Below are 25,901 nucleotides of genomic sequence, written 5' to 3'. Positions count from 1 at the left end.
GCCGGCGCCGCTGCTGCGGACGACGGGGACGGGGACGGGGACTGGGATGGGGAAAGGGAAAGCGTGACATACCAGTCTCCTTCCTGCGCGTCTTCCTGTGCCTCTGGCGTCGCCTGCGCCGCTGCAGCTTCTACTGCTGCTGCTACTGATGAAGAGAGGGCACCGCTGGGCGTAGGCGAGGACGGGGGCGTGGGCGTGGTGCGCAGCACGTCGTATGCTGTGAGGTCGACGACGCGAAGCGGTGCGACGCAGTGCTTGTGCTTCTTATTCTTGTGCTGGCGGTTGTCGTCGGCGCGCGATGACTCCGGCGTGAGTGGTCTACAGGATGCGTGCGCGAAGCAGTGTCAGTCATACAGGGGGGTTAGTTAATCCGTCAATCTGTCAGGCCAGGCTAGCGCAGTGCAGCGCCTCTTTCTCGCCCGGCCGGGGGGCTGAAGTCCGTCAAAGAGGGACAGGGGCGTACGCACCTCGGTTCCTCGTCCTCATCGTTCTCGTTCTCATGCTTGTACAGCAGCAGCGAACATGTGTCGGATTGCAAGACGGCCCAGACGTTCGTCCATCTGGGTGCGGGTGCCAGTGCGGCTTTGTTTTCCGCACGCCCCCCGACGGGGGCGGCGTCACACGCAAGGTCGACGTAGATGTGTCCCTGCATGTTTGCGTAGGGATGCGTACTTTCCTGTTCTTTCAAATGGCCGTGCGTTGAAGCGGCAAGGCGCGCTGTGGCAGCAGAACCGCGAAGTCGTTCTGCCCTTGCTGCCTTTATGGCTGCCGTGTCACGCGTCCTCGCTCTGTCGCAAGGCGAGGCGAGACGACGCGTGCAGATGGGTGTCGTGTGTCTACCTTGGGGGACAGACGAGGCTCGGCAACGACCCGGCGTGCTCGGTAATGAGAGCGAGGAGCGCTAGTGCTCCCCGCGGTCAACCGGTCATCGTGGGTGATGGGTTGGCTGGCAGGATCGTAAAGCAGCGCTCGTGTCGTGGGGAGTACGATGCTCGAGGATCTTTAGGCTACACGTGAACTGGCGGCGACGTTGACGACGACGAGGAGCGATGGCAACATCCAAGGATTGCTTTAGCATGCTCTGTCCCATCTTCTTGTCTCCATCCCATCGAGCGATCGATCAATCGATTGCTGTTCGATTCGATGTTTCATTGGCTCACTCATATCTGTTCGTCTGTCCGTGTCATAGCACGGCACTGGACCAGTCTGTTTCAACTTTTTTTTCCTGTGTGTTTGTTTACTCTCACTTTTCTGTCCACAGCCACGCACGCACGCACCGGCAGCTACGTCCCACGGACACACCTGACGCGGGCTACCAAGTCCAGCTCTTCTCGCTACCTACTCAGCCTCGATGACAATGTGAATGGCCCTCATTCTCTCTCCCCTCGAATGCACCCAGCTACCCCGCAGAGGAGGCGGGAAGCGATCAGCAAGAGAGATCGGTCTGTAGCTGCATGTACATTGCCTGCCAGGCGAGCGGAAGAAGATTCTTTTGGACTTATCCTGCCAGTTCCAGCCCAGCATGTGTAAAATTCACCCAGGGGCCTCTGAGAGGCTGTCTGCTGTTCGGCACTCTCTTGCATAAGAGGATTTCGTCTCGGACTCGCGCTGGCCGGCGTGTATATAATAAATACATACGCAATGCATACGTAGCAAGCATCGGTGTTATGGCTAAAAGAGGGGGTACACCGCCACAAGGCACAGTGGCGCTGGGCTGGCACGGAGCCAATGGCTGTTCCTTGCTCCGATTAGATGGACGAAAGGATCCGGACGCATTGCATTGCCACCCTTGCCGATCTCGCTGCTAGCTTCATGACGAGCTGCAGGCTTGCATGCTCACTGATCTGCCACCTCAGCCTGGCGCTATCGCTGTCACCGGCCGACTGCCCGTGGTCACCAGGAGCGGCCATCCGTCGCGCTTGGCCGCAGCAGCGGAAAGTGTTGACCAACACAGCCCGGGGGCTCAGTCTCGATTGATCATCGAGCATCGCTGTTTGACATTCCACAGCGCATTTTGTGGGAGAGAGCGCAACCCTATTTTGCGCCGCATAAATTGCAGTCGCCACATGTATCTCACTCATTACATTCCTCAATGCATATATATCTAGTCTCCCACGCATTCCCTGCCCGTCATTCTCTGCCCAGAACGTGACTGTCATCCGGTTTCTCTGCTTCCGACACTATAGCTTTCCGATGTTCCCAGCCTGCGTGCCCAAAAGTGAGCGATGATAACACAGCGCTTGCACCAATGGCGTGTGCTGTTCCAGAGCCAATGCGATGCGAGTGTGGAAGAATGCCCGTCCTGTATCGTGATCAGCGGCCCAGCGTGCACCACCCTACTCGCCAACGTCAACACAAATGGTGAAAATTTTGGGGACGGGGCGGCGGGTTAAACATACCAGTTCTATATAACTGCCATGTAGAGCCTCAAGAGCTCAGTAGTTCATAACCCTATTTATTATAATCACTTGAGGCGTCTGAGGCCCAACTTGAAAGCACACGCGGGGGCATAAGAACCTGCCCTTGTCATACAACGATCACGCCACGTGGGCCCTGTAGTGTACAGCTCACAAGGAGTCACGAATCAGGCGACGGCTCCTGGCTGTCGTTGCTGCGTGTAGAGTGCGGACTAGCAAGAAATTACAGCCAGTTGAGCAGCAGGGCTAAATGTTACCGTCGATCCTCGAGGCGAAGATGCGTGGTCGTCTCTGTCGGGCGGCATGGTAGCACTGACACCAAGGTGGTCAGCGGTACCCAGCTCTCGCAGGTTGGTGCCCAATGGGCACGAGCGGCAAGGTTATTAAATGAGATGCGTGGAGTGCGGAGAACCTGGCGATCTGCATGTTCATGCCTTCAAAGCCTACTCGGCGACACTTATTCTGCGTACTGCGGAGCCCCGCTGAGTAGATGCAGATGAATTAAGTCGTCGAATTTATTCCACTGAGCTGGTCGATGGGAGGCCGTTCCCAAAGACTCGGTCTGTAACCTTGAATGCTTTTCGCAACAGGCAGTGTTTGCTGATTGCAGACGGTGGCGAGCCAGGTGAGGCGCGCGAGGAGTTCATCGGTACAAGCCTTACAGCTTCCCATTGACCCATTTCCCAGGTTTGACACCACCCCGGCACCCCACAGCACCCCTACATTGAACATCAGCGCGTCGGCTTCCAGCGCCACTCCAAAGCCCCTTTCTTGTTAACGTCGAGATGTACATCAGTTGATGAGCGTGCTGTGCATTTGCCTTTTGTGATGCTGGTATTTTGCATGCAAATGCGACGGACAGGCTTGATACAATCTGGAAGGAAGCCGGTGCCAATCATTGCTGTTGAATACGACGGTGAGAAATGGGCTTGCTTCTATCTTCTTACAATGCAGCACGCTCACATCACTCCTCCTTTTCGGTCGCATGACCAAAACTCGAAAAAACAGCTTGCACTTCTCTCTCGCCATGTTGCCGTGCTTTCAAGCTTAACATCATCGCATCTCCACACCTCTATCGCCGTGCCGATACAAGCAGAACCTGGTAGGCCAGTTGCAGGGCCATACGGCATGCAGACCAATGCCTCCTTCAATTTGCGCACTTTCCGATCCTCTTCTGTTCAGTATTCCGGTTAAAGATTCGAATGAGAGTGCCGTTGCCCAATCACGCGTCAAGGATCGCTTGCTCACTTGCATCAGGCCGATATTGGTCACGATCTATCATGAAATACTCGCTGATTGAGACCTACGATCGTTTCCCCGCTCGAACTTTCTTCTCTGGCGGCAGCCATGCATGGAAGCCATGGTGAGAAGAGGCACATCAGCAGCACATGCTGACAGACTATGATTTAGTTCAGCAGTTTTTTACCATATCCCATGGCATTGTTCAGCTACGACCCGCTTCCACTGTCCTCAGTGACTCGGCTTCTTCAAATGCTTAAAGCTGAAGCGCACAATGAATTCGAAAATGCCCATTCCTGATCCTAGCAAGCTGCATGCCATGTACCTCTCAAATTACTGGTCAGAGTTACAAGTCTACGCCGGAGTATGTACCTTGAGGTCCACTTGTTCCCAATCTGCTCAAAAGCGATCACTGCGTGTCTCTACACCGGCATCGGCGTTGCACTTCGAAACAGATCTAAATGTCCTTTCAAGGCAGCTCGCAGAAGGGCAAACTTCGGCAATTGCAAAGAAGCTTCTCGTTGTGGAGGTTTGAAAGATTGAGTTAGCTCGATTAGAGTGCTTCGCCTGCTTTTTCTCACTCGTGCAACATCCCTTGCAGCATCGCGTCTCACAGCTGCTACTCGCAAAGCGAGCCCGGGGACATCTACTTCCTAACCGGCCTACCTGCCTCGAGGATGACAAACATGACTCTTGCTTGAACTCTTCGTATATATTCAGCTGATCGGCACTACTTATGCGTTCCCTTTCTTACTCCCTCTCCATCATCCATTGATTTCGCTTCTTCATCTCGCATCCCTTGCCTCCATTTTCCTGCTCCTTCCAAGCTTTCTCTTTCGTCAACATCGACAATGAGGTCCGTCAATTACGCCGTCACGCTGGCCCTCACCACCGCCGCCCTGCGCTCCGCCACGCTCGTCTCTGCTCTTTCGATTGCCGAGCATGTCACGTACAAGGCGAAGGATGTCTCTTCGTACGATGACCTTAGCTTCCTACCCATCCTTGCGGTCACCAAAAAGGTCCACCTATGTTCTCACCATCTCCAACTTTTACGGCGTCAACACTCAGATCGGCGGTGCGGATCTAAACTTTATCTACCTTTACACCCCTCGGGAATCACTCCGGGGCGTCTGACATATCACTTGATCTCAGCTATCACCCCTGCTCACTTGCGCTTGTCTAGCTAAAGTCATCGCGACTGGCTGGGAGAAGAGGCTTTGCAAGGCAGTGACGCCAACATCAGCACGCTGTACGAAAGCGCCTTCCACTCGATCTTCAATTTCACGGGTTCATCTTCTTGTGCTTCTTCAACACCCTAGTTAGGTCTACCGCGGGCACGCTGCACTGGTGCAACATCACCGTCGACACATTCTTCCAGGGCGAGAAGGACAGGAAAGTGATCGAGTTCAAGATCAGTGGCTCGACTTTCTACAACATCGACACGGCCGTGTTCAAGGTTAACTCGAATATGTTTCTCCGGAGGCTTCTTAGCATCCCCAATCCTTCTCCGGAGCTCTTTATGGTCCTCACATTGACAACATCGAGAACACTCCACTGTTGATCTCGTTGCACAATTGCGGGCACACCTCTAGCTCTGCTCTCGAGAGCTGTCAGTCGGTCGGGTGCTCGTCCAATCCGTCCATCCGTCTGTCCGTTCGCTACGCTCGCTTTCATCTGCAACTCAAGTGCTGGCCAACTGTTATACCTCGCCGATCTTGCGCTACTCCGGTAATTCGGTCCAGATTGGCTCTCTGTCATCTTTCTCCGGCATACTAGACCCATTTCTCGGCATCACACTATTTTTCTGTTCCGCTTGCTGCTGCAAAGTTCTGTATTGTCATGGTCCTTCGTATTTCATGCAATGATGCATCATGCTTGCCCGAAAGGAAGAGTCAGTTGTGAACGCAAGAGTGAAACGTGAAGCTCAAGTCATTGTCAATGGATGGTCCTTGTCAACGTATAGAGATTTGATGTGCTTGCGGGAGCTCCGGCTCAGCCGACAGAAGATGACTTCAGGCGTGCCTGATTCTCGGCACTGGGCCAGTGTCGATTTTTGGCGTGTTAGCCATGCAACGCGACGCGACTCGCTTCGCCACCCACTATATGTGTAAAGTACCCACGCCGGACCTCATCTTCCACCCTTCCTTCTGCTTGATCTAATCTAAAGGCCAAGGGCGGCGGGAAGTTGATTGTGTGCTCCCAAGACGGCGTCTTCCGCAGCTCAAAATGAATGAGCAGGCGACGCCAGAGATTGGCGCTGCCTATGCGCAGCCACCACCCCCCGACCGCGACTTCTTCGACTCCTCGCCGAGACCATCTCCTCGACGCGTTTTCCAAGAGAACCAGCTGGACTCGGGAGCGGGGTCATTGGCGTCTCGTGCATTGGATCAATCTGGGCTGAACTCATCCTCGCCTCAGCCGCATAATGACGAATATTCCCATGTCATGGAAAGTGGCGGCGGCGATGCGGACGACGACGATGACTGCGACACGATGCAGACCGCTCCGACTGAAATCTCTTCCCCGATCAAGGGAAACGAGCCCAAGTTGAAGCCAGAGCCAGTCAAGCAGGAAGAATATAACGGGATCCTTCACATCAAGGAGGGGTCAGACTTCCGGGATCAGGCTGACACGTCCCTCTTCCGAGGCATGGCCGAAGACGATGACGAGGTCGAGCTGCCGAAAGCCAAGAAGGAAGAATCGCATGACGCCGAAATGTCCTTCTTTCATCCGAGTCCCCCCTTAGCCGAGGCTTATCTCACAACATCCACATTCTCGCAAAGCGAGGATGTCAAGCTTAATGACATTTCTTCCACGAGCACGGACAAGAAGCGGTCGTATACCATCACCATCGACGACTCGCCGACCAAGCCGACGTTTGGTAATCGCACACCCGAGACTGCAAGGGAACGGCATCAGCGCAAGCTCACAGCCGCGCGTGAGGCAAATAATTGGACGCGAAGATACATTGGCACTTTTATCGTCCAGGGTTGGAGTACAGTTAAAGGCAGGGACTACATCAGGGAGGGAGATTGCGTGCAGATTGTTCGAGTGAATCCCAACAAAAAGCCGCAAGGGAGCAACGGTACCGCCACCTCGTCAGATAAGAAGCAGACTAAACTCAATTTTGGCCCGAAAAAGAAGCCGCAAAAGGAGAAAGACAATTTCCTAATCCGCTTCACCAATAAAAAGGGTGGGTCAGCTCTTCATTTGCGTCCTACATCGATATCATCTTACGTTCTTTTCCGCGTCAAAAAAGGCTTCGAGGTGGGAAGAATCCACCAAGAGTATGCAAGATCGCTTTCTCGCCTGATAGACCAAGAGATCGCCACGTTCGAAGCATCTGTCGTCATCTGTCCTGAAGTGTTGACGACCGGAGTGGACATGGTCCTGCAAGTCAAGGCCTATCTGCGCGCGGATCTCTTCACCTACGATTCTGCGCTCAAGGCAAGGGGTATCGACCCGGATGGCGATGAGCCAGTGTTCGCCGGCTGGAGCGAAGGTAAGGAGACGCCCATGGAGAAACGGCTGCGCGAGCGCAAAGTCTCGCTGCTTAGGCTGTTCAACAGGTGTGACCTCAAGCCAGTGCGTTCGAGCAACGTGCTGGAGAAACAATACAAGTCCAAAGGCGACTTGCTTGGCAGCGAGAACGCGATCAAACTCGATGGTGGTAGCGTCGAAGCAAAGGTCGCGCCCAGGAAGAAGAGCATCTCGCCTCCCAACTCTGTCACGCAAAATGCGGCCAATCTTCGCGCCGGGGAGCAACAAACGCAGAGCAGCAGCCAGACCGTTGACTTGACAGAGGATGACGACGTCAGCAGCTCCACAGTGAAGACAGAGCGCTATGCTAAGCTCAAGACCAACCTTGCTGACAGCAAGACGAGCAGCCTCGCTGGCGGCGGAAGAGTCAAATTTGAAGAGATGATGTGTGCAAAAGAGGAGACGGCTGAGGGTGACGCCCCGGCGGATGGCACCGAGATCGAAGAAGGCGAGCTGGATCGTGTCTACAAGAAAGCGCAGGCGTTCGACCGTGATCTGCTTGAAGTCGACCCTCCCGACACGTTCGCGCTCAGCCTACGGCCATATCAAAAACAAGCGCTCGGCTGGATGCAGAGCATGGAACGTAAAGACGAAGGAGAAGGAGACGACGCGCGTGAGCTCTCTCTTCATCCTCTATGGGAAGAGTACGTTTTTCCAGTAGACGATACGGATCCGATCGCCACATCGGCTCTGCTCGAGTCTACCCAGCGCAGCTTCTACTTCAACCCTTACACTGGCGATCTCAGTTTCGAGTTCCAGCGCGCTAGCAAGGGCGCCCGTGGTGGCATTCTCGCTGACGAGATGGGTCTCGGCAAGACGATCATGGTCGCCAGTCTGATTCATGCCAACCGCCCTTCGGCAGATGAAGCCGATAGCTGCGCAGACGAGCAGGACGAAGAAGAGGACGTGAAGCGTGACTCCAAGAAGGCTAAGCTGGAGCATGACGCTGGCGACGCGCACGTTGCGAACGGCAAAGTGGCATCGGAGGCCGTGCGCCGACGCATCACTAAAAGCTCTGGTATTCAGCGCGGCAGAGCGACGCTGGTTGTTGCGCCCATGACGCTTATTGGGCAATGGAGTGACGAGCTGCAGCGCGCGAGCAAGGCGGGCACGCTCAACGTCATGCTGTACTATGCCGACTCCAAGGGCAACCTCGTGCATCAACTGCAGTCTGGCGATGTCGACGTCGTCATCACCTCGTACGGCACGCTTGCTCGGGAGTATGCAAAATTCAAAGATCTCGTCGCCAAGGGCGTAAAGGAGGACACCATTGCGTATTCTGCGACGCTCTTCGTGGTGGACTGGCAGCGCATCATTCTCGACGAAGCGCATAACATCAAGAATCGCGCCTCGCAGAATGCCCGCGCGTGCTGCGACCTCATCGGGGAGCGCCGTTGGTGCATTACCGGCACGCCGATCGTCAATCGCCTTAGCGACCTGTATAGCTTGCTTGCCTTCCTCAAAGTCGAGCCGTGGGGCGACTACAGCTTCTTCAATTCGTTCATTTCGAAACCATTTGCGGACAAGAATCCCAAGGCACTTGACGTCGTCGCAGTCGTGCTCGAGTCGGTGTTGTTGCGAAGGGAGAAGCGGATGAAGGACAAGAACGGCCGGCCAATCGTCGAGTTGTCGCAGAAGACCTTTGACATCCAGTACCTCGACTTTTCGGAAAAGGAGCGTGAGATCTACAACAATGTCTACCACCGCGCACGCGTCCAGTACGATCGCCTCAGTGCTGCAGGTCAGCTCGGCCGCAATTTCAGTCTGATTTTTTCAGTGTTGATGCGTCTTCGACAGGCCGTCTGCCACCCTCTTCTGGTGCTCGGCAAGGACAAAGGACCGACAGGCGATGCTCACGATGACGAGGTGCCGGCTGACGAAGTCAACAGTCAGTTGCGTAAGCTCGTCGCAGGTTTCCAATCCGGCAGCACGAGCTCGTCGGAGGAGGGTGAAAAATACGCCGCCAAAGTCCTGCAGGACCTGGTCAGCGACAAATGTGACGCAGATGATGACGGTACATGCCCGCTCTGCTTTGAAGAGATGACGATCCGCTGCCTCCTACCCAAGTGCATGCACAGCGCTTGCAAGGACTGCGTCATGGGCTTCCTCCAATCGTGTGAGGATAAGGGGAAGGAACCGACCTGCCCAACCTGCCGCCAAGGACCTGTCTCTGCTGAGGATCTGATCGAGGTCATCCGCACTCGTCCGCGTCGCAACAAGATCGCCGAGGCTGTTCAAGCGGCCGACGAAGTCGAGGACGAGGGCAGTGAAGTAGACGGGAAGCCGCCAGGAACGCAAGAGTCTGCGCACTCGCAACCCGCTGTCTTTCTACGTCGCAACAACTTCCGCAGCAGCACCAAGCTTGAAGCGCTCGTCAGTCAGCTGAATGAACTGCGCATGGGTGATTCCAAGTTGAAGGCGGTCGTCTTTTCGCAGTTTACCAGCTTCTTGGACCTGGTGGAGGTTGTACTGAAGCGCAACAAGTTCGCCTTTGTGCGTTTGGATGGGTCAAGCACCCAGCGTGAGAGGGAAGATGTCCTTCGGGAATTCCGCGACGCTCCGCGACAGATGATCATGCTCATCTCGTTGCGTGCCGGTGGTGTTGGCCTGAACCGTGGGTTTTAGAAGATGACTCGCACTGCACAATTCGGAACTGACCCTGTTTCTTACACACCCTCAGTAACTTCGGCCAATCACGTTTTCCTGCTCGACTGTTGGTGGAACTCATCAATAGAAGACCAGGCCGTCGATCGTATCCACCGCATCGGGCAGACGCGACCTGTCACCGTGCATCGCTACCTGATCAACAACTCTATAGAGGAGCGCATCATGGCTATTCAACGCCGCAAGACGGCGCTTATCAACAACGCTCTCAGTGGCAGCGGTAAGAGCGATACTCTCGAGAACCTCGAGCTTCTTTTTGGCGATTAAAAGCATCAACTTCGCCAGGTATACAATCTTCGCCAACTAAACAATTGTGCATATGTGCATTTCATCACACTCGTGCTTTATATTCAACTCGATACCAGCTTAGGCTCAACGCTTGCGTTCTCTGCTCCATTTGAATACTTTGAGTTTGGATTTGCCCTTGCCCCCCTCTGTATCCACTGCGTCGTCTTCGTCTTCGTTTCCGGGTAAAGCAAGCCCGTTGCTTGTCATTTTGCCATTGGCGACGAGGTCAACCATCTGTGCCTTCTTCGCAGTGTTCTTGTCCGTCACATTTCGGGCCGAGTTGCCACGCGAGGACATCAGGTTGCGCACTAGCGCCAATTTTGACGCCGCTTCTGATAAGGCCTCTTGTCGCTCTTGTCGCGCAGAGAGGAGGAGCAGGAGATGCGAGAGATACTTTTCGTCTTGTCCTGCCCCGCTAGAGTTGCTGTGATGGCTGCTAGATGCATCATCATCGTCATCATCGAGAGCAGATGCATCTAGGTCGGACATGTCGTCCCAATCGGCCGCGTTGTGTCCATCGCTGCCGGGTCTTGCATCTGTTACCTCTGGCCCAGTGTGGTGCGAGGAAGATGCGAAGCCGATGCTCGCATAGTTTCGGACTGCCACGATGAAGGAGAGAGTGGGTCAGGTGAAACGTGTGTATCGCTTAGGATGCGTTTGCAACTTACGTTCATCAGTGCTGTCACACCAGATGGTCTTTTTCCCTGCCAGACCCACGACCTTTTGGCCGCCATCACGCTCTTCTTCTTCATCAAAAGCGTGCTCCGCCGCCTTTGCCTTGCCTTTCCCCTTTCCCTTGACCTGCTCCTTGACAAGCAGCCCAGCATCCTGCAGCACCTCTTTCCTATTCCTTTCCTTGTAGTCTTTCTTGATCGGCACCTCGAGCCATGCGAGGCGCATGCCGGGCACAGCAGGTGCGACACGAGCGATGAGCTTCTCGAGACGCTTTTGCTCTTGTCGCAGTTGATGGCGGATCAGTGAGGCGTCTTGCGTTTTCAGCAGCTGGACGAGCGGCGTCGACAGCGCGACGGATGAGGGTCGAGAGGCGATGTGCACTCCTTTCTAATGGCGCACACACGCATCCGAATGTGAAATGAGCACAGTATCGTCAGCTTTCTCATGCTCCTGCAAGAGGCTTGCGAAAGCCGAACTGTTGAGTTACGCAGATGGACACGTACCTGTGTCCTTGAGTTCACCATGCCAAAGTAAAATTCATCTTTGTTCCTCATCCCCGCTTTTTCTCTCAGCCGCTTGATCCTCTCACGCTTTGAGTGATGGTCTGCTGCACGCTGGACATAATCTTTGTGCTTCTCGAGGAGGCCGAGATGCTTGCGAGAGGCAAGCTGGGATCGCTCCTTGTGGTTGCGGCGGTGGACCGCATTGCGCAGCGCCATCTTTCCTAGCTTGTGCAAGGATGAAGAATGGTCTTTTTTTTCGTCGATTGCCCGTGCAAAGAAACGAGCTCACTGCCGTGGGTTGCTCGTCTAATTAGCAAGGATGGCGGGAGTTGAAGGTCGCTGCAAACGAGCGAGGTCGTCAACTCTAGGTCAAGGATTTGAAAATAGAAGTGCGAAGTGAATCAAACTCAGCATATCGTGGAATGTAAAACAGCATTTTTCAATTGCACCGAAAAAAGCGAACAGACATCATATCCCCCTGATTTTGCATTCTCCTCGCTTTTTACTTTTCAATACTAAGCAGGTCCAGCAACGGCTTTGCTGCAAAATGCGCTCTTATCTTGCCCAGACGATGATAGATTACGCTCGAGATCTACACGAAATTCTTGACTTCGGCGGAACTACAGGCCTTTGAGCCGCTGCTTTCCGCAGTCTACTGTCATTTTTCCATCATTGTCATTGACGAGATTCAAGATGAAGACATGCGATCCCAATCTAGAATGGGGACTAGTTTTCAGGCGCCAATCTGTCAATCCCGTTTGCTAATACCCTCGACAGGCCCAGAGGTTCAGGATGTAAAGGAGGTTTCAAAAAATGTGCGGGAAAAGACGGGCAACTTCGAGCTCTAACCCCAGGATCCTTGACTAAGAAACCCGGATTTGCATGGTCTTACTGGTGATGAGATGCGTATTACCCCGATTTGCGCATGTTGGGTTAGTTGAGGCCAAAATAGTTGAGACGGCTTCTAGTTGAAAATACAGCTTACTACCGGAGACAATTCGAACACGCTTCACCATCGTCAGGCCATCGACATTCATTCGTACTTCGCACTGCTGCTTCTACGACTTCGCACACAGAGCCTGCTTCGGCTCTGAGCAGAACTTTCTGGAAGGGTATTATGCCTCGTGTGTCTCCCTGCTGTTGAAAGTAGTTGCAAAAAGGATCAAATGTGCGGCATCACCCTCGTACTGCGGCGCCTGCAAGGCAATTGCGGCGATGTCCCACCTGATCCTCAGCTTGAATGGGAAGATGATCTTGTAGCATGTAATGCTCTCAGAGGTGCGTCTTTACTACGTGCCGTACTTCTACCATCTCAATGCATATTCTCACGTGCCATTGCGGTTGTACACTCCTCGATGAATTCCAGGCCCGGACATTACTGAGACAGTCACTGTGTCAATTCCAACACCCGCTTCATCTGCGTCCTCGTCCACAACTGCTGTGTGGCAAGCTCGGCTGAGCGCATCAGTCCTGGCCCTGCGTGGACCAAGTAAGACCGCACAACCATTCTTTTCGCCAGAACACAATCTATATTTCGCCTGGAACGGTCAAATTTTCGAACAGCGCAAGCAATATCAGCCATGTTCGATCGCCAAGAACTCGAAAAAGGGTGCAAATTTCATCGAGCGCCGGATTAAGGAGCTTTTTGAACGAGTTTGGAACGGTGAAAATGACGGGAAAGCTATCTTCGAAGCGCTCACGGATATTCTCGAAGAGTGCGAGAAGCAGGTATCGGTAACAGGGCCAAGTCCCATGGCCCATGAAGTGCTAGCCTCTATCCTCGATGAGGTCGAAGGCCCATTCGCATTCGTGCTAATCGAAGTGAGTGCCCAAAGAAAGCTCTATATATCAGAAAACCCGATACTCATACATACACTTCACTGCCAGCCTAGCAGAGCCCGCATTTTTTACGGTCGTGACATGCTCGGTCGACGGTCACTGCTTCACACACCTCGAGTCTCTCTCAATTCTTCATCCTTCGCTGGCGATCATGGTTTTCTCTTGTGCTCTTGCTCCACGGAAGCAGTAGTAAGGACCTTCGCTAGGATTGATTCTGAAGGCTCGCACGGTGTGCGTGAACCTGCTGCGGTCGAAAGTACTGATGGAGAATCGACGGCTCCTAATACTGCAGACATACAGCTCACAAATCGATTGGAAGAAGTCCCAACCAGCTCCTACTTCCTTCTCACCCTTCATTCAGAACCCGAATCGAAGCCTTGGCCACGAATAAGGCCGGATTGGCGCTGCGTGCAATCCGCCGGCCCCAGCGAAGACCCCGTTAGCATGCAACAACAACGGTCAGACAAGAGGAAACAAAATGCGGAGAATCTTTTGACTGAGCTCAAAACGGCTGTCGCAAGTCGTTTGCCACCCATTCAGTGTCGCACCGCTTCTTCTGTTTCTGGGTCACATTCTTCGTCGACATGCTCTACAGCGCTGCTATTCTCCGGCGGCTTGGATTGCACCGTACTTGCATTGCTCGCGCATGCTCATCTCCCACCTGAAGAACAAATCGACTTAATCAATGTAGCTTTCGAGAACCCTAGAAGCTTAAAGGCGCAAGAGACGGAGCTGTCGAGGCGCAGTACGATCAATCAGTCGAAGAGAGGAAAGGTTAATAGTACGAAAGACGATAAAATTGCTGGCTGCTGCAAATCAAGTTTGACTTCCGTCGCACAGCTGAAGAGAGGGCCATACGACACACCTGACCGCCTGACGGGTCTTGAAGCACTCGCAGAACTGCAGAGACTGGCACCCAGCCGGGAGTGGGTGTTCGTACAAGTGAATGTACCGTCACAGGAGTACAAGAGCAGAAAAGGTGGCATCGTGGAAAAGATGTGGCCCAATGCGACCGTCGTGAGTTGCGCACACGCTGCCTCGAAGAGGCATTATTTGGTGCATATTTTTACAGTCTTCTTTAATGATGCACAGATGGACTTGAGCATTGCTGCGGCCTTGCATTTCGCAGCCCATGGGCGAGGCGTGTCCTACTCTCCTTTGACTACAGCCAGTGACTCTGCGGCAAACCCCGGCGCGGCAGTATATGAGACTCCAGCTCGCGTCCTTCTCAGTGGCCTCGGAGCCGACGAGCTGTTTGGAGGGTACGCCAGGCATAGGACGGCTTATTCCAAGGAAGGATGGTCTGGCCTCACCAAAGAAGTATGTCTTATTTACGCCATCCTCATTCTCTTGTCATGCTCCAGTAAACCTGACTTTATTTGATGCGGGACGCGCTCTGCTCCGCAGCTGCAACTCGATTTGGATCGCCTTCCCGAAAGAAATCTAGGTCGAGACGATCGCATGATCGCGTGCACTGGCCGAGAAGCGCGGTACCCATTCCTTGCGACCAACGTCGTGACTTTCGCTTGCAGCCTTCCTGCTGCCGAAAAGGCCAATATCCCCTTGGGAGAAGGAATAGGTGACAAGATGGTCTTGCGAGATGTAGCGCGCTTGCTCGGCTTGCAGGATACCGCCGAGCGCAGGAAAAGGGCAATTCAGTTTGGTGCGAGGAGTGCAAAAATGAATGAAGGAGACGGAAAGGTCAAGGGACAGGCACTTCTCTCTCGCGATTGAGCAACTTTTTATTTCGTAGGAACAGGATATGTACGCAAGCATTAAAATGGAAATGTGCGCTGTCACACGGAAGGATATGCCTCTTCGCGCATCTGGTCCTCCCAGATGCTCTCAATTTCATAAAGCTGTCTCGCTTGCGGAGTCATGACATGCACGACGCACCAACCGGCATCTACCATGCACCAATTACCTTCGCCTTGCGAACGAGTAGCACGCCGCGCAGCTGCGCCGCCAACGTTTGTTGCGGAGTGAGGCATGCCCTCGTATCGCACAGGGTGCTTGTACAAGTTTTTACTGTTCGCGCTCTGCCCGTCCTGATGGGCGTATGCATCCTCAACCAGTTCTTCTTCTTGGCGTGCCCGCGTTGGTGAATCATCCTTCAAAGTGTCAGTATCCATCAGGCCGCTTCTCACTTTCCGGCGAAGCTCCTCGATCTGCTGCTCCTCGCCTTCCATCCACACGCGCCGCTTCTCTTCCCGCCTCTCGAGCGCCCTACGTAGCTGTCTTTCCTCTGCCGCCACGTCCGGCGTCCACTTGCTCTGAGCAGCGACAGCGTGCGCTTCGGCGCCGGGGATCTTCCGTCCACTCTTGAGAATCCGCCGCACGCTCTCGCGGCTGATCTTGAACTCGGCAGCGAGGCGAGGCAGGGAGAATCCCTCCGGGTCCGACGCGTGCAGCACACGCAAGGCGGACTGTGCTTCCCGCGTCAGGATGCGGCGCGGTCGCCATGCCGTGCCCGCTACTTCGGCTGGGACATGCTTGCAAGTCTCTGATATCGTTGACGCGGTCGAGGCTGCAGCGGAAGTAGTGGACACGAGGCTGGCAACGAAAGAGGCTGCAGGGTCTAATGTATGCGGGGGCCGAGTGCTTCGTAGCTGCAGGTCAGAGATATTACACAGAGAGAGAAGATACGGCCACGATCAGTAAGGCCTCTCAGAGATAGTAGGATTTGGGAAATCAACTCACATAGTCGCCAACTTCAAGGGCGAGCTTTCTCACAAGACCGACCGTATTACCTCTCGTCTCCAGGACAACGATCCAGTCGCACCATGCATCGTGCTGGGAGATAGCTTTGGCATGGATGAATTGAATGGGCGACCTTATCGGTCCCGACGCATCACCGATTTCTTTAGAGTCTTCCAGCTCGTATTCGGAAGAAGAGAAAGAGTACGGCAGAGAAGAAGCGGTGTGCGGCCTTGCGACGAGAGCAGCGGCACTGCCATGTGTGAGCAGCTCGTACAGGTGTTCAAGTTGAATGGGTAGTGTGCTTGATTCTGGTCTTGGGCTGATAATGGACAATGACGCTTCTGCATCGTCTGCAATAGCGTCTTCTGCATCTATCGACGGCGGTGACACGACTTCATCTTCCATGAACCATGGGACTGCCGACTGGCTGCTGCTGCTCTCCGGCTTTTCGGCGGAAGCAACTCTATGACTTGTTGACAGCGACCTGAACGAGGACACTGCTGCGGAGCGACACCGTCCATTCCATTCTACGCAAAGCGCTGCTTGTCGCTGCTTGCCTTTGGCGTCGCAGAAGGATGTGAACGAGGCAGCGGCCTTGTAAGGGATAGAGGCGGTGGTGAGCCCGCGCTGGCCCAGCACTTGTTGACGACACAGTTGGCACACGGCCGAGCGAGAGCCTCGAGTCGTCATCATTTCTACAGAACGTTCGTGCACCCGAGCGAGAGACGATCGGCTCTTCCTGCAGTTGCTTGAGCTCGACCAAGACCAAGGTCATCTGGGTGTGATTTGTGTAGCATGAAGCGCAGAGCAAGAAAAGAAGAATGTGATGGAGTAGAATCACATTGAACCGGATTTGTACTGCGAAGACTCTTCTTGGCCATCACAACATTCAAAAGCATCTTCGTCGACACTCTGCAACTCGTATATAACACATCTTTCAGGCTCCTTCGCAGGGCTCATCATCCAAGTCAAAGCAAAACTCACATTTTGTACAGCACAAGCATCAAGCCGCGATCTGCGAAAATGTCTGGCACCGAATTTACCAAGCAGAAGCTCTGGGGCGGCCGCTTCACGGGGAAGACGGACCCACTTATGCACGAGTACAACCAGTCGCTCTCATACGACCGGCGTATGTGGGCGCAAGACATTCGCGGCTCGCAGGCATACGCGCGGGCGCTGGTCGGCTGCAAGATCCTCACTCCGGACGAGCGGGACCAGATCATTGCCGGTCTCGACGCCGTCGGCAAGGAGTGGAAGGAGGACAAGTTCGTCATCGCAGAGGACGACGAGGACATTCACACGGCCAACGAGAGGCGATTGAAGGAGCTCATCGGCCCTGTCGCCGGTAAACTGCACACTGGACGCTCCCGGAATGACCAAGTAGCGACCGACATGCGCCTGTGGATGATGGACGTTGTACACGGCATCGAAACCTCCCTGAGAGGTTTGCTTGACGTCATGATCAAGCGCGCCGAATCAGAGGTGGACCACCTGATGCCTGGATACACACATCTGCAGCGCGCCCAGCCGATCCGATGGTCTCACTTCCTCCTGTCGCACGCGACCTACTTCTCACAAGACCTCCTCCGTCTGCGCGACCTCATTCCGCGCATCTCAGTTTTACCCCTCGGCTCCGGACCACTCGCAGGCAACCCATTCGCCGGCCTTGACAGGGACACCATCGCCAAAGACCTCGGTTTCCACTCTGTCGGCACGAACAGCATGCACAGCGTCAGTGACCGAGACTTTGTTGCCGAATTTCTCATGTGGGCCTCCCTTGCAATGGTGCACATGAGCAAGATGGCAGAGGATCTCATCATTTACTCAAGCTCAGAGTTTGGTTTTGTCCAGCTCAGCGATGCTTACTCGTGCGTACCCCAGCAATGCTGACCCTTGTCACACCTATCCTTACCGAATCTCTCTTTCATCTCTCGATAGGACCGGCTCCTCGATCATGCCGCAAAAGAAGAACCCAGACTCGCTAGAACTGCTGCGCGGCAAGTCGGGCAGGGTCTTCGGCCAGATGTCTGGGTTCATGATGACGCTCAAGGGTATTCCCTCAACGTATAACAAGGACCTGCAAGAGGACAAGGAGCCGCTCTTTGATGCTGTCGAAACGGTCGATCGCAGTCTCAAAATTGCTACGGGGGTCTTGTCCACGATGACAGTGAGTAAGGAGCAGCAACAGCAGTGCCATTTTTCTGCACGAGTCATGTCCTGTGACATCGCGAGCCTTACAAATGCCATCCTTGTGCTCTGCAGATCTTCCCGCAAAAGATGCGCGCGGCGCTGACCCCGGACATGCTCGCAACGGACCTAGCCGAATACCTCGTGCGCAAGGGCATCCCCTTCCGCGAGACACACCACATCTCGGGCTCAGCCGTGCGCATATCGGAGGAGCGCAAGTGCCAACTGACGGACCTGACGCTGGCCGACCTGCAGGGCCTCAGCGATAAGTTTGAGCAGGATGTCATGCAGGTGTGGAGCTTTGACGAGAGCGTCGAGCGCAGAGACGCGGTGGGCGGCACGAGCCGGCGCGCGGTGCTCGAGCAGTGCGAGAGGCTCCAAAAGGTAGTCGCATGACATGCCGGCTTCCTTTCAAATCACTTTGCGACTGTAAAATAGAGCACGCAGGGCAAGACACGACGGTGTAAAGCAAATGAATGGATGACTGCATTGGCTGTCGTAGTGATGCAATGCACTAATATACTTGCAATGATCAGCAGATTGCCCACTGAGTATTGGATACGTTGCAGTGGGCGTGACTGCCTGAATGTCCTGGTACATGTTGGCCATATGCCTCAATATCTTCAATCAATCCCATACGAGATGGCCCTGCTGATTGACACTAGCCTTCTGACCCCCACTAGCGCTTCCTGCACCCCCACGACCCACACCAGCACCTTTGCTGAAGAAGTCCTTGATCCGCTCCGCTTCCAGCTGGCGCTTGTGCTGAGCGAGCGCCTGCAAGCGCGCTGCTTCCACATCCGCCTTGGCCGCTTTCTGCGCCTCGCGCCGCGCCGCGTTCTGCCGCTGCTTCTTGGACATTGCACTGCTACCGCTGCTGGCGTTGGAGGCAGCGCCGGCGCCGGCGCGCGAATTCGAAGTGCTAGAAGTCGGCCGGGAGGCCGAGGAGCTGCTGCTGCTGGTTGCTGGAATGCTGAGAACCTTCGCAGTGTTGCCGCCTGATAAAGTCGAATTCGAGGTCGCATCAAGCAACTGTTCCTTCAGCAGAGCAAATGGGTTCTTCGATGCGAACTTCCCAGGTGCAGAGCTGCCGCCGGCACCAAGGCTGTTGCCAAGCTGGACCGACGCGACCGACCCGCCGGAAGATGAGGGTGGACGTGCGGCCTTCTTGCTGTAGGAAGAAACGCTTTCCCATTCCGCTTCTTTTGGCGCTGCAGATACTGGAGCATATTCTACTTGCGAGTTCTCGCTAGATGAAGCCGCAACGTCCGGCCATGCTCCCGCGTGCTCTTGCACTGCAGATGGATCGTCATGGGAAGGCGGGTTTGATGCATCATTGCCATGGCCGTTCGATTGAGAGGATGCTGAGGTGATTTGCACATTATGCACTCTCACTGCTGCCGTCTGCGCATAGCTCTGTGATTCTCGGGCTGCCTGAGCCTCTCGTTGCTGTTCTTGAACTGCTTGCTTGCTTCCCTTGTTTGCAGACTGCTTGCCGCCCTTGCCCTGCTTTTTCTTCGAGATGCTCGTCTCCCCTTCAGCAGTGCATATATCTGATCCTGCATCGGAAGTGAAGCCACCAGGCAGGCTTGTGCCCTTGAGCTTGCTCGCGAGACCGCTGTCTTCCGCTGCGGCCCCGACAGTCGACGAGCTCGGCTTCTTACTTTTCTTCTTCTTGGACTTGCCCGATGATAACGACTGCGCAGCGCTGCTGGCCTGAGCCTGACCAGCAGGCAAAGAAGAGGGACGAGTGCCCGGCGCTGCGGTCTTGAAGAAGAGCGCCGCTGACAGGGCGACGACCAGGCCAGATAGCCCGAGGACAAGGGGGTCTGTGAACGCCATGCTCGGCGTTCGTTCTCTCTTTCTTTCTCTCTTTCGTTCTCGCTCGCACGTCTGCCGTCCCCCTCTGCAGTCTGCGCTCCGGCCGTCTGAGCAGCGCTTCAAGGATCTAAAGACCCGTGTATGGTCGCTTCTCAAAGAAGCCTTGCGATGCTATCCAAGGATGAGATGCGCATCCTACATAGGAACAGTTGCGTTCAGTCACGGCGAGGTCTTCTCATCAGCCGTTCCGCTCCCTCTCGAATTTCCTTCCCGTCGTTCTGCCATCGTACAGCATACACTATGCATGCGCTTGGATACTTCCACCCAGGCATCGGCCTTTTTGCGCCTCAAAACTAGTACAGGGTGCGAAGCGTGCTGGCCATCCTACGCTCTGGCCCATCATGCACTCGCAGCAGGGCTTGCTGCTCTTCCGCGTCGGTGGCACAAGCCGCGGCGTGCGTGCTAGCCGCTCGACGACATCTCCCCTCGTCGCCGCGCGCTCCGCCAGCCGCAAGATGCAGCGTTCCTACATCTCCTCTCGGTCAACTTCCAAACGCGCACTCTCATCGATGGCACATATACCAGCAGCTCCAGGGGCAGCGGCTCTTGCCGGAGCAGTGTTCAACTCTTTCGACTCACTCCCGCCTGCTCCCCGGCCACCGCAGCTTCGAGCGAGACTTCAAGCGCAGGCGATCCAGAGGCAGCAGCAACAGTTGAAAGCGTCGGTGCAGCTTCCTTCCAGCATGATGCTGGAAGCAGCAGCTAGATCTTCTTCCCATTCAGCAGTGCCGTCGAGCACCGTAAAGTATGCCGGATCGACTTTGCCGGCACGAGGTCGGCCATTGCTACCGCGTCGCGAACGTCGACTCGTTTCCAAGCAGCACCGAAAAGATGCGCGAAAAAAGGCTGCCTCTTCCACACTTGCTGCTCAGCTGGGCGTCGCAACAAGCAAGACGTCGCCTTTCGTACGCATCGATCGTCAGTTCAAGACGTTTAAGCCACTTACGCCGTCTCTTCGCTGGGTGCGCTTCACGCTCAACCCGCATCTTAACAAGGAAGGTCCCGAGCGCGCGCTCACCATCGCAAAGCGCCGTACCGGCGGACGCAACCATCACGGGCGCATCACCGTCCGTGGGCGTGGAGGTGGGCACCGACGACGCTTGAGGCTGGTCGACTTCTACCGCTGGGAAGCTGGCGAGCAAGAAGTGAAGCAGATCGAGTACGATCCGGGCAGGACAGCGCACATCGCCCTCCTCGAGCACAAAGTCAGTCGGCGCAGGAGTTACATCCTAGCACCAGATGGTCTGCGTGCCGGCGACACAGTCCGCAGCTACCGCACGGATGGCATGGGCAAGTCCTCGTCCACTTCTGCCGGTGCCGATGCAGCGACCACCTCGCTCAACTTTGGTGTCTTCCGAACACAAGCTGTTCGCCCCGGAAATGTCCTTCCGCTCAACTTGATCCCGATCGGTACGATGATCCATGCCATCTCGCTCCTACCGCAAGGTCCCGCCAAGCTCGTTCGCTCGGCAGGAACGAGCGGCCAGCTCATCGCCTTCAGCCATCGCAAAGCGGCAAGCGGTCTGGGTGCTGGCTTATCGAAGGACGGGCAGCAGCTGCAAGCCAGCCAGATGGATGCCACTGCGACCCTTCCAAGTGCTGACGCCGAAACTATCGCTTCTGAATCGGTATCCCTGTCTCCCTCATCCCCGCCTACACACGCGCAGATCAAGTTGCAATCCGGGGAAGTCCGCCTCGTGCCCGCAGCCTGCTGCGCAACCATCGGCCGCGTGTCCAACATCGACCACGAGCACAGGCGTCTCGGCAAGGCCGGACGCTCGCGCTGGCTCGGCCGCAAGCCCAAGGTGCGCGGTGTTGCCATGAACAAGACCGATCACCCCAATGGCGGTGGACGCGGTAAGAGTAAGAGTAATATGCAGTCCAAGAGCATCTACGGCCATCTCGCCAAGTTTGCGCGTACCCGCAAGCCCGGAACGCGCGGTGGTAACACTATGGTCATTCGCGAACGACCCAGGAGGAATGGAAAGCGCCTTGGCAAGCCTTAAGCTCCCAGGCGCATATGGAACAGACTTTCCTCATGCCTGCTTGTATCTTATAGACTATGCATCCATCTTCTCATCTACTTGTATCGAATGCTGCTCAAGGTCTGACAGCGCACTGTCACAGCATTCGTACGTATAGGCAGGGTATTAATGCACAAGATGTTTTACAATAGGCCAGGATCTTTTGTGACGGAGCGCAAAGGGGAACTTTACGGGTTGCTCAAGAGCGTGATTGCGATGGAATCAAAAGCCTGCGATGCAAAATCGACTTGCGCCAGTTATTATTTTTAGTGCTTAGGGTCATCGGGGATTTTGACAAAGTCGGCCGGATCGTCGCCGTACTCCTCGACGTATTCTATGATGATCAGAGAAGATAGAACAAAAAAGTTGAGTAAACGGTCAGAGATACAAGAGCAATAGACACCACCCACTCTCATGCCAGCGTTTCTTAGCTTCGTAGTGCGCATTCAATTCGGTAGCAACATGACCCGCAGACGGATGGTTGTGCAGCAGCGACAAAGCCTCTTGAGAAACGCTGTAACGATCGACGCCGTTGCCACGTAGCATCGTCCAAGGCGTTGTCGTGGTTCCCTCTTCACGGTAGCCGAGAAAGCGGACGCGGCCCGGTCCGTCATAGCCCATGCGACCCGCAACGAGTCCCTTTAGAGCGGTAGGGTAGCCGTGGAAGTTGAAGACGATCGGCTTGTCGACGGTGAAAAGTGCACTAAACATTTCCTGGGAGAGAGCATGGGGATGGCTTTGCGGTCCGCCAGGCGCAGCGAGGATGAGTAAGTCTGTGACATTGACGACGCGCACTCGAATCTCGGGCACATCCTTGCGAAGAATGCTGGCGGCCGCGATGACCTCGGCTGTGGTTTGGACACCGATTCCAACGAGAACGACATCCGGACGCTTGCCGTCATCGGTTGAGTACTTCCGCCAGACAGAACCGCCAGCAATGCAGTGCTTCTGGGCTTCATCTGCATCGAGCCACGAGTGCATGGTCGCCTCCTTGGATGCGACAATGACGTTCAGATGATGCAGCGAGCGCAGCGCGTGGTGCATTGTTGTCAGCGCACAGTTTGCATCCGGAGGCAAATAGATGCGTGCAATGTCATGCGGCAAATCGATCATCGTGTTGATGAAGCCAGGGTTCTGGTGGCTAAACCCGTTGTGCTCCTGGCGCCACAGCGTGCTAGACGCGATGTACGTCAGACTAGGGTAAGGTTCACGGAAGCTTCTCTGCTTGCTGTCCTTGATGAACTTTGCAAATTGTACTGCCATGGTCGCGATGATCGGCAAGAAGCCTTCGTAGCTTGGGAAGACGGACACACGGCCTGTGATCGAGTACCCTTGCGCGAAGCCTTCGAGCAAATGTTCAGACAAGACCTCCACAACACGACCGCCGCTGGCGCGTGACTCTTCGGCAACTTGGAAGTTGCGACCACCAACTTCGGAATCGGAAATGAGTGCTCCGAGATGGTTTGACTCGAGCTCGTCCGGAGAAAAGACACGGAAAGTGTGCTTGTTGAGCCGTGCCACTTCGAGTAAGAATTTGGCCAGCACGTCCATAGCGCCGGCAGGCTTCGCTACTGCTACAGTGAATTGTCTCCAGTCGGGCAGCACAGTGTCGGGCTTGCCACCGTACGCTTCAGCGGTGCGGCCCATCCTGAGAAGCTGGTTCTTGGGAAAGATACGCAGGGCTGTATGCGAAATGTCGAGATGACCGTCATGCTCGGCGAACCAAGTGTGTGGCTCGTATGAGCTGAAGCACCAAGCGGGCGGGTTCCATTTAGAGAATGTCAGTCAAAGGTTATTTTGGAAGCCGCCCTTCCCCACTAGTCGACCCACCGCAACCAATCCTCAAGAACGCTGAGATGTTCTTCGGTTACCGAGATGGGCACCTGATGCGAGCGGAAGCTGTTCTCAAGCGTCTTGCCATCCAGCATGGGCGGTAGGCCCCATCCTTTTGGGCTGAGCAGAATGATCATTGGCCAGCGGGGCTTGATGATCGGTATGCCAGTGCGGGCAGCTTGCTGAATAGCGAGTATCTCAAAAACGGCCCTGTGCAGAAAGCGTGGACCAACAAAGTTCACTCCATTGCTTGTTCCCGTCTGCCACTCCCCGACTTACCATTCGAGACTGGCAGCCATGTCACGGTCGAAATCCATAATTTCTTTGTCGCCAGGGATGGTATGCGCACATGTGTGATTCCAGTAGCTGACGATGCGGGGCTGCACAGCATAATCGCATTATACCAAGCCTAAGCAGGTACGTTGTCACATGCGCCTTTTGGAAATGGCTCACCTGGTAGCCGTACCCGCTAAAAAAGGTGAGCAGCTCATACTCATCCATCGAGCCGTATATCGTCTTTTCGGATATTTTGAAGCGATTCACGTGCAAGATGGGCAACACTGCACCGGACTCTTTGGGATCGATGAACTGCACGAGCGCCGAAAATTTCAGAGGACATATCCAGCGTCTAAGCGGCGAACCTGTTTGCACACCTTGTGCCCGTGCCAAGCGGCATGCGCAGGCCCTGGAGCGCACATGAGAAAATGACCAGAATTAGCAGTGAAACATTAAGAATACAATTGGTTTCATAAACATACCTGTCTCGTTCTCGCCGTCTCCCACAACGCAAGGAACGATCAGATCAGGCTTGTCCATGGCCGCCCCGTAGGAAACTGACAGCGCATATCCAAGCTCTAAAGCAGATTTAAAAGCATTGAAACATGACTCAGTGCTCTCTCGCGCTATCTCTTCGCACCATTCAACAGGAGAAGCATCTTCGACGTACCTCCACCCTCATGGATTGCCCCAGGTGTACTCGCATTGATATGTGATGGATGAGTCGAGTTGGGCCAGCTGAATGCTTTGATGAATCGTTTGAGACCATCAGGCGTCATGCTCTCTTGCGGATAGCAGTGAGAGATAGTGCCTTCGAGGCTACGCGACATCAACGTATGATCAGCGGACGAAAAGCAAGAATAAGTTTTGAAGAAAAGGTTACGCAGCTAGCTCAACAGCAAGGTGAATTGTCAGAACGTACTAGAGACAGGCAAGAGGACCAGGAGCACCGTGGCCGGGGCCAGCGACGAAGACCATTCTGCGCTGCGCATCTTGGCTCTCCTGCCTACATTCCTGCCTCCTCAGCAGGGCAGACACGTGGGCGTAGACGAAGATCAGTCCCGGACAGGTGCCGAAATGTCCTAGCAAACGGGGCTTAACGTGCTTGTGGATGTCGAGCTTCTCGTCGCGCAGTAATACGTCATCCTTCAGGTAGATCTGTGCTGCAGCTAGGTAGTTGGCGGCTTTTTGAAAAGCGGCGAGGCCTTCCAGATCGAGCTCATGCGGTGCGGGTACGTGCGCTTCGACGTTGGCGTTGAGCGATTCAAGCACAGTTCCATGTTTCAACTGTGAGGGAAGAGCAAGCTGTAACTGTGAGCCAGCATTGTTCCTCAAGATGCCTGCATCGATAGGTGCCATCTTAGGATGTCTTTGCATGAGTGCGATACGTGACACGCTTCGCAAGGTAATCATTCAATAGAATGCTTCGAAAAAGATGTCACCAAACGATACGCTTTTATAGGTCTGCATTGAAGCCGTATACGAGCAGTGGTGACGTTGGCCTGGAGCTTGAGACGCGGGAAACAATGCGATGGCAGCGCTCGCCTTACATTGGCGTCACATGTGGCCTGTGCTGAGATACGACTCAGCTTCGATTATCACAAAACTGTAATGAAAAGATGTCCCGGGTCAACCTGGACACCATGTACGATAGGCTGACACTGTGTGCAAAGCAATTGACGGCTTTACAAAGCAAAGTATCCCACCTTCGAGGGTCCAGCCAGACGGGAGCGCCGAAGTCCCCGAGGTATGCGAACCGTCGTCGGGGCCTTCTGCCATTCTAAAGGAGAAAGAGAGCAAGTAGTAAGGCAGCAAAAGTGAGGACCTGCATGCTT

The 25,901-nt window shown here is 54.8% G+C and overlaps 10 protein-coding genes across 10 annotated transcripts; 6 read left to right on the top strand and 4 right to left on the bottom strand.

Moving 5' to 3' along the window:
• Positions 1–450: 450 nt before the first annotated feature.
• Positions 451–1,116, top strand: K437DRAFT_114081 (uncharacterized protein). Its single transcript, XM_013387897.1, has one exon. The coding sequence runs from the start codon at positions 523–525 to the stop codon at positions 1,015–1,017; it is 495 nt and encodes a 164-aa protein (XP_013243351.1). The 5' UTR covers positions 451–522; the 3' UTR covers positions 1,018–1,116.
• A 3,391-nt stretch (positions 1,117–4,507) lies between these two features.
• Positions 4,508–5,553, top strand: K437DRAFT_274114 (uncharacterized protein; the record flags this gene model as incomplete). The annotated part of the gene is made up of 2 exons (XM_013387896.1): positions 4,508–4,629; positions 4,980–5,553. The coding sequence occupies 2 exons, from the start codon at positions 4,508–4,510 to the stop codon at positions 5,215–5,217; spliced, it is 360 nt and encodes a 119-aa protein (XP_013243350.1). The 3' UTR covers positions 5,218–5,553.
• Positions 5,554–6,371: 818 nt separating this feature from the next.
• On the top strand, positions 6,372–10,127 carry K437DRAFT_223989 (uncharacterized protein; the record flags this gene model as incomplete). Its single annotated transcript, XM_013387895.1, has 4 exons — positions 6,372–6,849; positions 6,916–7,484; positions 7,578–9,810; positions 9,877–10,127. The coding sequence occupies 4 exons, from the start codon at positions 6,372–6,374 to the stop codon at positions 10,125–10,127; spliced, it is 3,531 nt and encodes a 1,176-aa protein (XP_013243349.1).
• A 15-nt stretch (positions 10,128–10,142) lies between these two features.
• K437DRAFT_246893 (Utp11-domain-containing protein) lies at positions 10,143–11,682 on the bottom strand. The gene is made up of 3 exons (XM_013387894.1): positions 11,327–11,682; positions 10,817–11,210; positions 10,143–10,747 (listed from the first exon to the last, which is right to left on the bottom strand). Exons 1-3 carry the CDS (start codon positions 11,540–11,542, stop codon positions 10,233–10,235), a joined length of 1,125 nt encoding a protein of 374 aa, XP_013243348.1. The 5' UTR covers positions 11,543–11,682; the 3' UTR covers positions 10,143–10,232.
• Positions 11,683–12,353: 671 nt separating this feature from the next.
• K437DRAFT_246888 (uncharacterized protein) lies at positions 12,354–14,965 on the top strand. The gene is made up of 5 exons (XM_013387893.1): positions 12,354–12,604; positions 12,693–13,147; positions 13,214–14,182; positions 14,258–14,485; positions 14,573–14,965. Exons 1-5 carry the CDS (start codon positions 12,493–12,495, stop codon positions 14,897–14,899), a joined length of 2,091 nt encoding a protein of 696 aa, XP_013243347.1. The 5' UTR covers positions 12,354–12,492; the 3' UTR covers positions 14,900–14,965.
• Positions 14,910–16,651, bottom strand: K437DRAFT_274110 (uncharacterized protein). Its single transcript, XM_013387892.1, has 2 exons — positions 15,866–16,651; positions 14,910–15,774 (listed from the first exon to the last, which is right to left on the bottom strand). The coding sequence occupies exons 1-2, from the start codon at positions 16,556–16,558 to the stop codon at positions 14,962–14,964; spliced, it is 1,506 nt and encodes a 501-aa protein (XP_013243346.1). The 5' UTR covers positions 16,559–16,651; the 3' UTR covers positions 14,910–14,961.
• Positions 16,652–16,789: 138 nt separating this feature from the next.
• Positions 16,790–18,540, top strand: K437DRAFT_246886 (putative ARG4-arginosuccinate lyase). Its single transcript, XM_013387891.1, has 3 exons — positions 16,790–17,733; positions 17,804–18,032; positions 18,128–18,540. The coding sequence occupies exons 1-3, from the start codon at positions 16,889–16,891 to the stop codon at positions 18,446–18,448; spliced, it is 1,395 nt and encodes a 464-aa protein (XP_013243345.1). The 5' UTR covers positions 16,790–16,888; the 3' UTR covers positions 18,449–18,540.
• K437DRAFT_256427 (uncharacterized protein) lies at positions 18,522–20,031 on the bottom strand. The gene has a single exon (XM_013387890.1). The coding sequence runs from the start codon at positions 19,892–19,894 to the stop codon at positions 18,680–18,682; it is 1,215 nt and encodes a 404-aa protein (XP_013243344.1). The 5' UTR covers positions 19,895–20,031; the 3' UTR covers positions 18,522–18,679.
• A 175-nt stretch (positions 20,032–20,206) lies between these two features.
• K437DRAFT_256426 (ribosomal protein L2) lies at positions 20,207–22,071 on the top strand. Its single transcript, XM_013387889.1, has one exon. The coding sequence runs from the start codon at positions 20,275–20,277 to the stop codon at positions 21,937–21,939; it is 1,665 nt and encodes a 554-aa protein (XP_013243343.1). The 5' UTR covers positions 20,207–20,274; the 3' UTR covers positions 21,940–22,071.
• On the bottom strand, positions 22,012–25,831 carry K437DRAFT_256424 (phosphoketolase). The gene is made up of 9 exons (XM_013387888.1): positions 24,989–25,831; positions 24,737–24,885; positions 24,549–24,644; positions 24,444–24,475; positions 24,244–24,378; positions 24,070–24,170; positions 23,788–24,000; positions 22,368–23,701; positions 22,012–22,291 (listed from the first exon to the last, which is right to left on the bottom strand). Exons 1-9 carry the CDS (start codon positions 25,423–25,425, stop codon positions 22,224–22,226), a joined length of 2,565 nt encoding a protein of 854 aa, XP_013243342.1. The 5' UTR covers positions 25,426–25,831; the 3' UTR covers positions 22,012–22,223.
• Positions 25,832–25,901: the final 70 nt, after the last annotated feature.

This window comes from Tilletiaria anomala, assembly GCF_000711695.1.
Source record: "Tilletiaria anomala UBC 951 chromosome Unknown K437scaffold_39, whole genome shotgun sequence".
In the NCBI taxonomy this organism is placed as follows: Eukaryota; Fungi; Basidiomycota; class Exobasidiomycetes; order Georgefischeriales; family Tilletiariaceae; genus Tilletiaria; species Tilletiaria anomala.
The sequence above is the reverse complement of the archived record's forward strand: the minus strand, read 5'-3'. Positions and strand labels throughout refer to the sequence as shown.

Excerpts from the sequence above, each read along its gene's own strand:
- K437DRAFT_274110 (XM_013387892.1), bottom strand. The coding sequence starts at position 16,558 with ATGATGACGACTCGAGGCTCTCGCTCGGCCGTGTGCCAACTGTGTCGT. Across the intron at positions 15,775-15,865 it reads CCCTTGAAGTTGGCGACTAT|CTACGAAGCACTCGGCCCCC; the intron begins GTGAGTTGATTT and ends TCTGACCTGCAG.
- K437DRAFT_256427 (XM_013387890.1), bottom strand. The coding sequence starts at position 19,894 with ATGGCGTTCACAGACCCCCTTGTCCTCGGGCTATCTGGCCTGGTCGTC.
- K437DRAFT_256424 (XM_013387888.1), bottom strand. The coding sequence starts at position 25,425 with ATGGCACCTATCGATGCAGGCATCTTGAGGAACAATGCTGGCTCACAG. Across the intron at positions 24,476-24,548 it reads AGACGGCGAGAACGAGACAG|GGCCTGCGCATGCCGCTTGG; the intron begins GTATGTTTATGA and ends TGTGCGCTCCAG. Across the intron at positions 23,702-23,787 it reads GTTCTTGAGGATTGGTTGCG|CTCATACGAGCCACACACTT; the intron begins GTGGGTCGACTA and ends TTGGTGCTTCAG.
- K437DRAFT_246888 (XM_013387893.1), top strand. The coding sequence starts at position 12,493 with ATGTGCGGCATCACCCTCGTACTGCGGCGCCTGCAAGGCAATTGCGGC. Across the intron at positions 12,605-12,692 it reads AGCATGTAATGCTCTCAGAG|GCCCGGACATTACTGAGACA; the intron begins GTGCGTCTTTAC and ends GATGAATTCCAG. Across the intron at positions 14,183-14,257 it reads TGTGGCCCAATGCGACCGTC|ATGGACTTGAGCATTGCTGC; the intron begins GTGAGTTGCGCA and ends AATGATGCACAG.
- K437DRAFT_246893 (XM_013387894.1), bottom strand. The coding sequence starts at position 11,542 with ATGGCGCTGCGCAATGCGGTCCACCGCCGCAACCACAAGGAGCGATCC. Across the intron at positions 11,211-11,326 it reads TGGTGAACTCAAGGACACAG|AAAGGAGTGCACATCGCCTC; the intron begins GTACGTGTCCAT and ends GTGCGCCATTAG. Across the intron at positions 10,748-10,816 it reads GTGTGACAGCACTGATGAAC|TCCGAAACTATGCGAGCATC; the intron begins GTAAGTTGCAAA and ends TCATCGTGGCAG.
- K437DRAFT_114081 (XM_013387897.1), top strand. The coding sequence starts at position 523 with ATGTGTCGGATTGCAAGACGGCCCAGACGTTCGTCCATCTGGGTGCGG.
- K437DRAFT_256426 (XM_013387889.1), top strand. The coding sequence starts at position 20,275 with ATGCACTCGCAGCAGGGCTTGCTGCTCTTCCGCGTCGGTGGCACAAGC.
- K437DRAFT_246886 (XM_013387891.1), top strand. The coding sequence starts at position 16,889 with ATGTCTGGCACCGAATTTACCAAGCAGAAGCTCTGGGGCGGCCGCTTC. Across the intron at positions 17,734-17,803 it reads CAGCTCAGCGATGCTTACTC|GACCGGCTCCTCGATCATGC; the intron begins GTGCGTACCCCA and ends ATCTCTCGATAG. Across the intron at positions 18,033-18,127 it reads GGGTCTTGTCCACGATGACA|ATCTTCCCGCAAAAGATGCG; the intron begins GTGAGTAAGGAG and ends TGTGCTCTGCAG.